The 15,862-nt window shown below is 32.6% G+C and overlaps 1 protein-coding gene across 2 annotated transcripts; it reads right to left on the bottom strand.

Annotated features, from left to right (window-relative positions):
- Positions 1–1,808: 1,808 nt before the first annotated feature.
- zgc:172014 lies at positions 1,809–11,037 on the bottom strand. Of its 2 annotated transcripts, XR_015514106.1 has the most exons (5): positions 10,991–11,037; positions 6,884–6,980; positions 6,341–6,451; positions 3,838–4,043; positions 1,809–2,082 (listed from the first exon to the last, which is right to left on the bottom strand). XR_015514106.1 is itself a non-coding variant. In NM_001114713.1 (4 exon segments), coding segments are annotated over 3 exon segments (345 nt in total). In that variant the 5' UTR covers positions 6,974–6,980; positions 10,991–11,011; the 3' UTR covers positions 3,184–3,899.
- Positions 11,038–15,862: the final 4,825 nt, after the last annotated feature.

A 15,862-nucleotide genomic window follows, 5' to 3' on the forward strand; every position in this document is an offset into this window, starting at 1 on the left:
AATAATATGTTAACCTCAGGTCATCATCGCTGATTTATTAATATTATTAATATCTTAACCTCAGGTAATCATCACAAATTTATTAACATTAATAATATCTTAACCTCAGGTCATCATCACTGATTTATTAATATTACTAATATCTTAACCTCAGGTCATCATCACTGATTTATTAATATTATTAATACATCATCATCACTGATTTATTAATATTATTAATATTTTAACCTCAGGTAATCATCACTGATTTATTAATATTACTTGTATCTTAACCTCAGGTCATCATCACTGATTTATTAATAATAATAATATGTTAACCTCAGTTTATCATCACTGATTTATTAATATTATTAATATGTTAACCTCAGGTCATCATCAATGATTTATTAATATTATTAATATCTTAACCTCAGGTCATCATCACTGATTTATTAATAATATGTTAACCTCAGTTTATCATCACTGATGTATTAATATTAATATGTTAACCTCAGGTCATCACAGATTTATTAATATTATTAATATGTTAACCTCAGGTCATAACTGATTTATTAATATTACTAATATCTTAACCTCAGGTCATCATCACTGATTTATTAATATGTTAACTCAGGTTATCATCACTGATTTATTAATAATAATATGTTAACCTCAGTTTATCATCACTAATGTATTAATATTAAGATGTTAACCTCAGGTCATCATCACTGATTTATTAATATTATTAATACATCATCACTGATTTATTAATATTATTAATATTTTAACCTCAGGTAATCATCACTAATTTATCAATATTAATATTATCTTAACCTCAGTTCATCATCACTGATGTATTAATATGTTAACCTCAGGTTATCATCACTGATTTATTAATAATAATATGTTAACCTCAGTTCATCATCACCGATGTATTAATATTAATATGTTAACCTCAGCTCGTCGATTTAATATTATTAATATGTTAACCTCAGGTCCTCATCACTGATTTATTAATAATAATATGTTAACCTCAGGTCATCATCACTAATTTGTAATATTATTAGTACGTTAACCTCAGGTCATCATCTCGGATTTATTAATATCATCACTGATGATATATATATATATATATATATATATATATATATATATATATATATATATATACACACACACACACACACACACACACACACATACATACATACACACACATATATATATATAGAGATTTTTTTATTTATTTTTTTTACATAAAAACAAGCAATAAATATTTTGTTCAGACTTCCTTAACTCTTTAAAACCTAATGAACTCTTTAAGTGGTTTTAAAGCTATAATTTTATACACATTTTAAGGATTGAGCTTCTAGATTTTAGTTTTGTGTAAAACCATTTCAGATTTACTATGCCCAGCAGCACAAACTCTCTTTTGGCATGAAAAAGTAGCAGTTTTTGGAGATGTTATAGTGTTTTATTAAACGTGATGTGTTTTATTGTAATATTAACATAGTACAAACCTTTCAGCCTGTTGTCTAGTCCCTTTATCAAGAAGTCAATTTATCAACTAGAAAATCAAAATCTAGCATCTTTTGTAATTTTGTATAACAGGCAACTCGTGATTGCAAGTAATATTATTGTTTTTTTTTTTTTTTCAGGAGGAGCATTGAACAAGATAAATGTGCAAAACCTGGGCCCTGAATCATGCTTTGATTTGGCAACTCATTTCTTGGGACCTCTCGCAGTTGATGTTTTCTTTTCCTTTCTAGAGGACTGCCTGAAATAAGCTTAGTACACAACTAAGGTGGTAAACAAAAACAAAACTCAGATTACGTTTTTACAATTAGAATTTTATTTCATTTTAGACAGTTGTTCTATTGTAAATGTTATGTTCTAAACTGATATCAGATATACTGTGCAAAATAAAAATAAAAAAAAAAGCATTTTCTTCTTAGTTCTTCGTATATGGGGTCAGTTCTTCGTACATGGATTACTCAGTTAGCTGGATTTGGATAATGACGATTTGACACGATCCAGGATCATTTCGTTCTTCAAAACTGATCCGAGAGTCGCTGTCATAGCAACAGTTCTGGTAGCTCAAACCTGGTCGGGAGCAGGTTCAATTCATATAAACAGGATTAGATTGGGTCAGTTCAAGCAAAGATAATACAGAAAGAATGTACCAGATTCTGTCATTTTCTTACAGTAGTAGTTATATACACTTGGGAAAATAGTAAATATTTATTTATATATTTATTAAATATTTATTATAAATAAATATTTATAAATAAAATATTTAATATATTTACTATTTTAAATAGTAAATATATATATATATACACATACATAAATACATACACACACAACAGTTCTGTCTGGATTTCGAAATTGACTGATAGCCGTGATATATTTAAGTAATAAAAGCATCCGTACTACCTTTTTACCCTTTGTGTATAACTCCGCCCACATACAGCAGACACTACAGTTTGACAAATATTACTGCTGTGACACAACAAAATATACTTTTGAGGCTTTTTTTAGTCGAGAATGTAGTTGTTTTGATTGCAACTATGCAGTTTATTTGCAAGAATAGTGCTTATTTTAAAATATTTACAATTTCTGAGAGACAGCTCGTCAGCGACAGTTGACGTTTTCGATCCACAAGATGGCGACAGAACCGCATAATAAGTCCTTACGGCTGTTTCACACTGCAAGCGAAAGCAGTGCGTGAGCAGCGCGTATGTCGAGCAGTAGCAGCACGCAGGTGTTTGCCTTTTACACCAGCTGCGTCTGCAGCGCGCAGCTCTTCGGCAGCTGCTGCAGAGATCAACATATCGCTGTCTATTCTATCTAGTTACCCATGTCTCTCTATATACAAATACACTTTTCAAACATTTTATCTGCAACAAGACCAACGGCAACTTCCTCCTATGCTGTTTCTTTAACCTGCAAATCTTTATTTTACAAATTTTATAGATCAAACAGTACTGTATGCTTCTCAAACTCTATGAGGAGTACGTCAGAAGACAATCCCCAGTGATATGTCATTTGGTTTTTGATTGACAGGATGTAAGCCTATAGTTATAATATCTATACAGTATAGTTATAATTATATTTTTACATGATCCACTTCAGTGATGTCCAGCGGCAGAGTAACAGCACGTTAATTCATGCTGGTGCAAAGGATGAGATGGATAAAAGTGATCAATGCATGCCCTTCTTTTACTTATTTTCGTGTTGTCAGGTTCACAGTGCAAACAGCTCCCAGGTGAAATAACTTGAGCGAACATAAAGCAAAGCCGAATAAAGCTTTCTTCCTCTGCTTGAGCAGCCACAGCACACAGCGAGTTCACATCATCCAGCATGCATGTCGAACTACACTACCCACAATACACTTTGCTATGGACTACAATTCCCGTAAATCACTTCCCCTCGCCAAGAAAACTGATACTAAAATTGTTTAACTATTGGTTTTGTAGTTCGGGCCGAAATAAAGGTTTGTTGCAGTTTTTAATGGTTTAAGTTCATTTGATTGACTATATATAAATCAGTTGATATTATTGACGCATTTATTGAGTAAAATTGTTACTTTTTACTGTCATTCAATGTATTTAGGTCATTATCAATGCACTGTCACTTTAATTGAGTGTGAGCAGCGCGTCAAAAATAGACCCAGCGCCGAAACTATCGATGCACTGCTGCTTCAGCGATGTATGAAAGCTCTAATCTGTTAACATGGACGCCAAAAAAACACGCACCGCTGACGCTTGCGGTGTGAAACAGGTGTTACGCTTAAAAGATATAACAACAGTCTGATTTCTAACTATAGCAGATCAAATGTTAAACTGGTAAGCACACCTGCCAACACTTCCGTTTTTCATGGGGGTATCATGTATTTCAGACCAGTCTCCCTGTTTGTGTCAGAGTCTCTGTTTATAGCATCTTCCAAAGTTAGACCACAGATGACCAATTGTCTCCAAGTTGTTCCTGAAGTACTTGCAGACATATTTGAAGTTCCTAAACTGGCAGTGAAACATCTCAGCCTTTTCCTTAAATTCTTGTGCCTGTAAAAATTGACAAGGAAAATCATGTTTCATGTTGTTAGCATAAAAACTGCTGTAGATTTTTAGGTCATTAAATAATCCTTCACACAGATATATACCCCAGTGTGTGCGGTAAATCTACTGAGAATCTTTATTGTTCTTATACTGTCTAAATCACTGTAGGTCTATGACTGGATAAACCAACATAACATAATACTATTTGCAGTAACTAAAACAGACCCACCAAACAATCCATGTTTATAACAAAAAAGAAAAGTTGCAAAGTTATCATAAATTATAAAAAGGCATCATAGTTTCACATTTAATCAAATTATAATAAATTTAATCAATTCCTTTTGGACTATGTAAGATCTATGATCTGAAATGTTATTCAGAACAGAATTAAAATATATCTTTATTTAAAACAAAAAAATGTAGCTCATGCTGTGAAATGCACTTTAAACTGACCTAAAAAGGTATCAATTATTAATTAAGGTTGTTAATATAAATGGAGTGCTTACAAATGTGTGTAAAATATGTAAAGTTAATCTATGAAACTCTGCACACCTAGCCTAGTTTATATCTGAACACAGTTGATAAGCAGCATAAATTCATTTTTGAAGGAGAGTAATTGTGTGTGAGTGAGAAGAGGTCAGATGCAAGTGTTATCTGAAAATTTCTCTTGAAATTAGAATTTTTTCTACAGCTCCTGTGTGTAGGTTCTGTAATTGAACTTTTGTGGTAAGGTGTGTTTTTTTCATTGCCTTTAAAGTTAAATAACAGCATAAACAATAAAGGCTGGAAAATATGCTAATTTTCAGCGTACGACAGTAGAATGTAGTTTGGGTAACTTTATTGACGTTGCTGGCAATCGTTCTTCTCAATATCATTCTTTTTGGTAAAAATAAAATAAAGAGGGGATAAGGATGTGCATATTTACTTTAACATGTTTAATAAAGCCAACAGTAAAATTTTACTAATGCACATTTATCCAAATCTTAATATGTATATGTGGAAAATCTATTCATAAGACCATTTGAATCGAATATTAGCAAAACTATCATATTTACACAAACATGTGTAAGCCATAAAAAGGTGTTTGTACAACAAAGTACAGGGGGTATAAAACTGAGTATAATTAAATGACCCTTGAAAATTTACAAAAATAGAGCGCTTACGGACATAATTTTCAATGTTTAAATCAGCCCCCGAAATAATCTGCATGTGTTACTCTTGACCGCACACTGAGAGAAATCGAAAGTAACCCTGTCACTTAAAATGTAACTTTAAATGTCCAGTAGGTGGTGGGGAGTCAAAACCAGAAGTATGTGATAGCACAACAATGATAGCGATTCAAAAATATATGTTTTGATGGGCCGAATATCATTATATTTTTGATGTCAGTTGTGGGCCGGATGGAGGAGGAGGCAGGACCGCAAATGGTTTGAGGGTCGGCAGTTTGAGACCTGACTTAGAGGCTTTTGCATCTGAACTCTTCATGCTGTATGTGGGTTACCATTTTATATTAGCTGTCATTAACATTATTTTTTCACATATTAAAAATGCATGTTACAAGCTTGTTACCAAAGTAGAATGACACATTAGAACATACAATTGTACTATAAGGGTGCTTTCACAACTGTGAATCGATTCAGTTGTTCCGAAAAAGATTACAAATGTTACATTGTTGCTCTTTGCTCTTGGAGCGGTTCACTTTCACACTGCAAAGTTTCTAATCGGACCAAAAGAGCTAAAACAAGTCACGTGCGAGTTAACCCTCCTCACATTGGTCAGAGTGTCAGGGTTTATTTTGCAGCGTTGCGCTCAGCTGTCAGGGGGAGGTGGTGGTTTAGTGGTGGTTGACAGGGTGCGCACGCGCGACGTGTCTGAGGAGAGATGCGGTGGGGAGGGGTGAGAAGGGTGCGCGACGATGCCTATTTGAGGACCGGGAGGGAGACGCGAGATTACCGGGAGGTCATCACTTGTTTTCGGGCATCCGGAGACCCGTGAAACTTCCCACCATACTCATAATTCTCTCTTCATATAGCCGTAAGCCTATTACATATCCATAAAACACTGTGATATAACCGCGCTCGGATCGGATCGCTTTCTCACTGTAATCGAACCTCTCCAGGGTTCGTTTCTATCGAGCCGAGACTACCTCACTCAGGCGGTCTCGGAGCGATTACTTTGGCGTGGAATAAAGCGCAATTGCCTTGTTCACATATGCCAAACGAACCGCGCTAACTAGCCAAACGAGACAGGTTCTGAAACAGAAGTGTAGGTGTGAAAGCACTATAAAACAAATAGCAACACACCTTTGAACAGCATTTCATCTCTGACATAAACTGTATGATGTGCGCTCTTGAATCTGCCTTTTCAGGTCCACTCACACCAGATTCAGATATTGACAGCCAACAAGTTACTGCCTGTGTGTAATAAATGGTGGAAAAACGTAACAACATATTTAATATGGTCAGAACTTCCATGACACATTCAAAATTAGGATCAAGCATTATAAGCTTCAAGTTAAGGGGTACTCAAATCAAAGTAAAAACAATATATGTTATTGCTTATTGCTACTTTTTTTTTTTTTGCTTAAGTGCATCGATGATTGACAAACGCAAAATAATACCCAGATAATGTCAAGTAATATTACAGTATGTTGTGTGACATGTTGCAATGTGAAATAAGCTTAAGCTCAATCCACTGATTCATTAGCAACTGAAGATGAAAAAATGTGAATGGTAATCCTGTTAGAGATTTACATAAAAAATATATTAATATGACAGTTGATAAAAATAGAATATGAATCTATAAAATGAGGAAAAACAAAAGCAGTATCTTAACTTAGTACTTACTTGCGTTACATGGTACCAACAAAGGAGACTGTCTGACTTGTTGAACACCTTACAGATGGCATTGATTTCAGCCTGGTCTTTTTCAACCATAAAACACCTAAAAAATAAATACTTTAAACTTTAAGATAGAGAAAACAAATACAAAATATTACAAATGTTTGCTCTCCAAAGAATGCATTTTGTTGTTTACTTTTATATACCTTCTCTAGAAAAAAAACAATTTATGCATGAAATCAACATCTAACAAATACCAATTCTGACCCGAATTTGCTAATATAAAGTAAAAATCCACAATATTAACAATTATGACCTGAGATTAACGCATTATTAATAAATCAGTGATGATGACCTGAGGTTAGCATATTATTAATAAATCAGTGATGATGACCTGAGGTTAGCATATTATTAATATTAATAAATCAGTGATGATGACCTGAGGTTAGCATATTAATAATATTGATAAATCAGTGATGATGACCTGAGGTTAACGCATTATTAATAAATCAGAGATGATGACCTGTATATTAATAAATCAGTGATGATGACCTGAGGTTAGCATATTATTAATATTAATAAATCAGCGATGATGACCTGAGGTTAACATATTAATAATATTAATAAATCAGTGATGACCTGAGGTTAACATGTTAATTATATTAATAAATCAGTGATGACCTGAGGTCAACATATTAATAATATTAATAAATCAGTGCTGATGACCTGTGGTTAACATATTAATAATATTAATAAATCAGTGATGATGACCTGAGGTTAATGTATTAATAATATTAATAAATCAGTGATGATGACCTGAGGTTAACATATTAATAATATTAATAAATTGCCGACCTGAGGTTAACGTATTAATAATATTAATAAATCAGTGATTAACACCTGTGTTTAACGTATTATTAATATTAATAAATCAGTGATGATGACCTGAGGTTAACATGTTAATAATATTAATAAATCAGTGATGACCTGAGGTCAACATATTAATAATATAAATAAATCAGTGATGATGACCTGTGGTTAACATAATAATATTAATTATTCAGTCAGTGATGATGACCTGAGGTTAAAGTATCAATAATATTAATAAATCAGTGCTGATGACCTGTGGTTAACATATTAATAATATTAATAAATCAGTGATGATGACCTGAGGCTAACATATTAATAATATTAATAAATCAATGATGACCTGAGGTTAACATATTAATATTAATTAATCAGTCAGTGATGATGACCTAAGGTTAATGTATTAATAAATCAGTGATGATGACCTGAGGTTAACATATTAATAATATTAATAAATTGACGACCTTAGATTAATGTATTAATAACATTAGTAAATCGGTGATGATGACCTGAGGTTAACATAATAATATTAATTAATCAGTCAGTGATGATGACCTGAGGTTAATGTAGTAATAATATTAATAAATCAGTGATGATGACCTGAGGTTAACATATTAATAATACTAATAAATTGACGACCTGAGGTTAACGTATTAATAATATTAATAAATCAGTGATTAAGACCTCTGGTTAACGTATTAATAATATTAATAAATCAGTGATGATGACCCGAGGTTAATATATTAATAATATTAATAAATCAATGATGACCTGAGGTTAACATATTAATATTAATTAATCAGTCAGTGATGATGAGCTGAGGTTAATGTATTAATAATATTAATAAATCAGTGATGACGACCTGAGGTTAACATATTATTAATATTAATAAATCAATGATGACCTGAGGTTAACATATTAATATTACTTAGTCAGTGATGATGACCTGAGGTTAATGTATTAATAATATTAATAAATTAGTGATGACGACCTGAGGTTAACATATTAATAATATTAATAAATCAATGTTGACCTGAGGTTAACATAATAATATTAATTAATAAGTCAGTGATAATGACCTGAGGTTAATGTATTAATAATATTAATAAATCAGTGATGATGACATGAGGTTAAAGTATCAGAAATATTAATAAATCAGTGATTATGACCTGAGGTTAAAGTGTTAATAATATTAATAAATCAGCTATGATGACTTGAGGTTAACATATTAATATTAATTAATCAGTCAGTGATGACCTGAGGTTAATGTATTAATAATATTAATAAATCAGTGATGACGACCTGAGGTTAACATATTAATAATATTAATAAATCAATGTTGACCTGAGGTTAACATAATAATATTAATTATTCAGTCAGTGATGATGACCTGAGGTTAACGTATTAATAATATTAATAAATCAGTGATGATGACCTGAGGTTAACATATTAATAATATTAATAAATTGCCGACCTGAGGTTAACGTATTAATAATATAAACAAATCAGTGATTAAGACCTCTGGTTAACGTATTATTAATATTAATAAATCAGTGATGATGACCTGAGGTTAACATATTAATATATCTGTGATGATGACCTGAGGTTAACAATTTATAAATAATAAATCAATATCACCTGAGGTTAACACATTAATAATATTATTAAATTAGTGATGATGACCTGAGGTTAACATATTAATAATATTAATAAATCAGTTAAGGCCATGAGGTTAACATGTTAATTATATTAATAAATCAGTGATGACCTGAGGTCAACATATTAATAATATACATAAATCAGTGATGATGACCTGTGGTTAACATATTAATAATATTAATAAATCAATGATGACCTGAGGTTAACGTATTAATAATATTAATAAATCAGCGATGATAACCACAGGTTAACGTATTAATAATATTAATAAATCAGTGATGATGACATGAGGTTAAAGTATCAATAATATAATAAATCAGTGATTGTGACCTGTGATTAACGTATTAATACTATTAATAAATCAGTGATTATGACCTGAGGTTAAAGTTTTAATAATAATAATAATAAATCAGCTATGATGACTTCAGGTTAACATATTAATAAATCAATGATGACCTGAGGTTAACATATTAATGATATTAATAAATTAGTGATGATGACCTGAAGTTAACATATTAATAATATAAATAAATCAGTGATGATGACCTGAGGTTAAAATATTAATATTAATTATTCAATCAGTGATGATGACCTGCAACGTATTAATAGTATTAATAAATCAGTGATGATGACCTGAGGTTAACATATTAATAATATAAATAAATCAGTGATGATGACCTGAGGTTAAAATATTAATATTAATTATTCAATCAGTGATGATGACCTGCAACGTATTAATAGTATTAATAAATCAGTGATGATGACCTGAGGTTAACATATTAATAATATAAATAAATCAGTGATGATGACCTGAGGTTAAAATATTAATATTAATTATTCAATCAGTGATGATGACCTGCAACGTATTAATAGTATTAATAAATCAGTGATGATGACCTGTGGTTAAAGTATTAATAATAATAATAAATAAGTGATGATGGTCTGAGGTTAACGTATTATTAATATTGATAAATCAGTGATGATGGTCTGAGGTTAACGTATTATTAATATTAATAAATCAGTGATGATGGTCTGAGCTTAACGTATTATTAATATTAATAAATCAGTGATGATGACCTGAGGTTAACATATTTAACAGAAAAAAATATTAAATTAAATCACTAACGTTAGTTGAATTTTTGCAGCGATTCACAGTAGTTAACGCCTCAAATAACCTACTGTCTTGTGTTTAAACTAACATTAGTGCTGTGTTGGTCCACATTTCTGGCGTGTCTTTAAATGAAATTGACATAATACATGCTAAAAACCTAATTATTAGAAAAAAAAGGTCGCTAAATTAGCAAGAGGGTAAGTTTAGTCGCGTTTAATAACGTTTGCTAGATTTAAATATTCAAAACAATATTGTTAGCTTGTTTTAATTAATACCAGAAAGTAAATCACAGTAGCGGAAGAGCAGCACGCTAATCTAACGTTAGGTAGAAACGGCTAATTAGGCTAACTTAATGCAAACAAAAGTTAAACGTTGCTCGTTTACTTCGCTGGAAAAAGGACAAATCCATAAACACATATGAATTTTACAAATATTGATGCTTCTGTAAACTTATAGAAGAAAACCGGTGATCTCACCTCTTCACTTGTCCTCTTCACCTGTCCTCTTCACTGGTGAAAATGGCAGTTGCCTGTGCGTGTGTGTGTGTGTGTGTGTGTTTTCTTTTTTGAATCTGCGTTTTTGGCGGACTCTGCAGGAGGCTCATAATGATGACGTAATAACGTTTGATTGGCTGATAGTGATGATGTCCCTGGGTCATCATAAAATATGTTGGTCTCAGGACAACTAGCACTTGGCAAAATCAGGACGAGCGCTGAGAACAGCTCATTTTCAACATTCAATTCAGAATGTGATAAAACCAGATCCAGCCACAAAAATGCATCATTCTTTTTGTTTTGAACAACATTTCATGCACTGTTAAACATGTTAAAGCAAGTTGCAAGTGAAAATCTATGTCTCTGACTGAGTTTGCATTACTGCTTATTTTGACCTCTGCTGGCTGAGTAAAGCTAATTTTCAACGTCCAATGCAGAATGTGATAAAACCAGATCCAGCTACTAAAATGCATCATTCTTTTTGTTTTAGACAACATTTCATGCACTGTTAAACATGTTAAAGCAAGTTGCAAGTGAAAATCTATGTCTCTGACTGAGTTTGCATTACTGCTTATTTTGACCTCTGCTGGCTCTGAAAAGCTCATTTTCAACGTCCAATGCAGAATGTGATAAAACCAGATCCAGCTACTAAAATGCATCATTCTTTTTGTTTTAGACAACATTTCATGCACTGTTAAACATGTTAAAGCAAGTTGCAAGTGAAAATCTATGTCTCTGACTGAGTTTGCATTACTGCTTATTTTGACCTCTGCTGGCTCTGAAAAGCTCATTTTCAACGTTCAATTTAGAATGTGATAAAACCAGATCCGGCCACTAAAAAGCATTTTCTTTTTGTTTTGAACAACATTTCATGCACTGTTAAACATGTTAAAGCAAGTTGCAAGTGAAAATCTATGTCTCTGACTGAGTTTGCATTACTGCTTATTTTGACCTCTGCTGGCTGAGAACAGCTCATTTTCAACATTCAATTCAGAATGTGATAAAACCAGATCCAGCCACAAAAATGCATCATTCTTTTTGTTTTGAACAACATTTCATGCACTGTTAAACATGTTAAAGCAAGTTGCAAGTGAAAATCTATGTCTCTGACTGAGTTTGCATTACTGCTTATTTTGACCTCTGCTGGCTGAGTAAAGCTCATTTTCAACGTCCAATGCAGAATGTGATAAAACCAGATCCAGCTACTAAAATGCATCATTCTTTTTTTTTTAGACAACATTTCATGCACTGTTAAACATGTTAAAGCAAGTTGCAAGTGAAAATCTATGTCTCTGACTGAGTTTGCATTACTGCTTATTTTGACCTCTGCTGGCTCTGAAAAGCTCATTTTCAACGTTCAATTTAGAATGTGATAAAACCAGATCCGGCCACTAAAAAGCATTTTCTTTTTGTTTTAGACAACATTTCATGCACTGTTAAATATGTTTAAGAAAGTTGCAAGTGAAAATCTATGTCTCTGACTGAGTTTGCATTACTGCTTATTTTGACCTCTGCTGGCTCTGAAAAGCTCATTTTCAACGTTCAATTCAGAATGTGATAAAACCAGATCCAGCCACTAAAAAGCATTTTCTTTTTGCTTTAGACAACATTTCATGCACTGTTAAATATGTTTAAGAAAGTTGCAAGTGAAAATCTATGTCTCTGACTGAGTTTGCATTACTGCTTGTTTTGACCTCTGCTGGCTGAGTAAAGCTCATTTTCAACGTCCAATGCAGAATGTGATAAAACCAGATCCAGCTACTAAAATGCATCATTCTTTTTGTTTTAGACAACATTTCATGCACTGTTAAACATGTTAAAGCAAGTTGCAAGTGAAAATCTATGTCTCTGACTGAGTTTGCATTACTGCTTATTTTGACCTCTGCTGGCTGAGAACAGCTCATTTTCAACGTTCAATTCAGAATGTGATAAAACCAGTTCCAGCCACAAAAATGCATCATTCTTTTTGTTTTAGACAACATTTCATGCACTGTTAAACATGTTAAAGCAAGTTGCAAGTGAAAATCTATGTCTCTGATTGAGTTTGCATTACTGCTTATTTTGACCTCTGCTGGCTCTGAAAAGCTCATTTTCAACGTTCAATTCAGAATGTGATAAAACCAGATCCAGCCACTAAAAAGCATTTTCTTTTTGTTTTAGACAACATTTCATGCACTGTTAAATATGTTTAAGAAAGTTGCAAGTGAAAATCTATGTCTATTACTGAGTTTGCATTACTGCTTATTTTGACCTCTGCTGGCTGAGTAAAGCTCATTTTCAACGTCCAATGCAGAATGTGATAAAACCAGATCCAGCTACTAAAATGCATCATTCTTTTTGTTTTAGACAACATTTCATGCACTGTTAAACATGTTAAAGCAAGTTGCAAGTGAAAATCTATGTCTCTGACTGAGTTTGCATTACTGCTTATTTTGACCTCTGCTGGCTGAGAACAGCTCATTTTCAACATTCAATTCAGAATGTGATAAAACCAGATCCAGCCACAAAAATGCATCATTCTTTTTGTTTTGAACAACATTTCATGCACTGTTAAACATGTTAAAGCAAGTTGCAAGTGAAAATCTATGTCTCTGACTGAGTTTGCATTACTGCTTATTTTGACCTCTGCTGGCTGAGAACAGCTCATTTTCAACATTCAATTCAGAATGTGATAAAACCAGATCCAGCCACAAAAATGCATCATTCTTTTTGTTTTGAACAACATTTCATGCACTGTTAAACATGTTAAAGCAAGTTGCAAGTGAAAATCTATGTCTCTGACTGAGTTTGCATTACTGCTTATTTTGACCTCTGCTGGCTGAGTAAAGCTCATTTTCAACGTCCAATGCAGAATGTGATAAAACCAGATCCAGCTACTAAAATGCATCATTCTTTTTGTTTTAGACAACATTTCATGCACTGTTAAACATGTTAAAGCAAGTTGCAAGTGAAAATCTATGTCTCTGACTGAGTTTGCATTACTGCTTATTTTGACCTCTGCTGGCTCTGAAAAGCTCATTTTCAACGTTCAATTCAGAATGTGATAAAACCAGATCCAGCCACTAAAAAGCATTTTCTTTTTGTTTTAGACAACATTTCATGCACTGTTAAATATGTTTAAGAAAGTTGCAAGTGAAAATCTATGTCTATTACTGAGTTTGCATTACTGCTTGTTTTGACCTCTGCTGGCTGAGTAAAGCTCATTTTCAACGTCCAATGCAGAATGTAATAAAACCAGATCCAGCTACTAAAATGCATCATTCTTTTTGTTTTAGACAACATTTCATGCACTGTTAAATATGTCAAAGCAAGTCGCTAGTGAAAATCTATGTCTCTGACTGAGTTTGCATTACTGCTTATTTTGACCTCTGCTGGCTCTGAAAAGCTCATTTTCAACATTCAATTCAGAATGTGATTAAACCAGATCCAGCCACTAAAAAGCATTTTCTTTTTGTTTTAGACAACATTTCATGCACTGTTAAATATGTTTAAGAAATTTGCAAGTGAAAATCTATGTCTATTACTGAGTTTGCATTACTGCTTATTTTGACCTCTGCTGGCTGAGTAAAGCTCATTTTCAACGTCCAATGCAGAATGTGATAAAACCAGATCCAGCTACTAAAATGCATCATTCTTTTTGTTTTAGACAACATTTCATGCACTGTTAGACATGTTAAAGCAAGTTGCAAGTGAAAATCTATGTCTCTGACTGAGTTTGCATTACTGCTTATTTTGACCTCTGCTGGCTGAGAACAGCTCATTTTCAACGTTCAATTCAGAATGTGATAAAACCAGATCCAGCTACTAAAATGCATCATTCATTTTGTTTTAGACAACATTTCATGCACTGTTAAACATGTTAAAGCAAGTTGCAAGTGAAAATCTATGTCTCTGACTGAGTTTGCATTACTGCTTATTTTGACCTCTGCTGGCTGAGAACAGCTCATTTTCAACGTTCAATTCAGAATGTGATAGAACCAGATCCAGCCACAAAAATGCATCATTCTTTTTGTTTTAGACAACATTTCATGCACTGTTAAACTTGTTAAAGCAAGTTGCAAGTGAAAATCTATGTCTACGACTGAGTTTGCATTACTGCTTATTTTGACCTCTGCTGGCTCTGAAAAGCTCATTTTCAACGTTCAATTCAGAATGTGATAAAACCAGATCCAGCCACTAAAAAGCATTTTCTTTTTGCTTTAGACAACATCTCATGCACTGTTAAATATGTTTAAGAAAGTTGCAAGTGAAAATCTATGTCTCTGACTGAGTTTGCATTACTGCTTGTTTTGACCTCTGCTGGCTGAGTAAAGCTCATTTTCAACGTCCAATGCAGAATGTGATAAAACCAGGTCCAGCTACTAAAATGCATCATTCTTTTTGTTTTAGACAACATTTCATGCACTGTTAAACATGTTAAAGCAAGTTGCAAGTGAAAATCTATGTCTCTGACTGAGTTTGCATTACTGCTTATTTTGACCTCTGCTGGCTCTGAAAAGCTCATTTTCAACGTTCAATTCAGAATGTGATAAAACCAGATCCAGCCACTAAAAAGCATTTTCTTTTTGTTTTAGACAACATTTCATGCACTGTTAAATATGTTTAAGAAAGTTGCAAGTGAAAATCTATGTCTCTGACTGAGTTTGCATTACTGCTTATTTTGACCTCTGCTGGCTCTGAAAAGCTCATTTTCAACGTTCAATTCAGAATGTGATAAAACCAGATCCAGCCACTAAAAAGCATTTTCTTTTTGCTTTAGACAACATTTCATGCACTGTTAAATATGTTTAAGAAAGTTGCAAGTGAAAACCTATGTCTCTGACTGAGTTTGCATTACTGCTTGTTTTGACCTCT

Source organism: Danio rerio, chromosome 18 (assembly GCF_052040795.2).
Source record: "Danio rerio strain M-AB ecotype USA chromosome 18, GRCz13ab, whole genome shotgun sequence".
Classification (NCBI taxonomy): domain Eukaryota; kingdom Metazoa; phylum Chordata; class Actinopteri; order Cypriniformes; family Danionidae; genus Danio; species Danio rerio.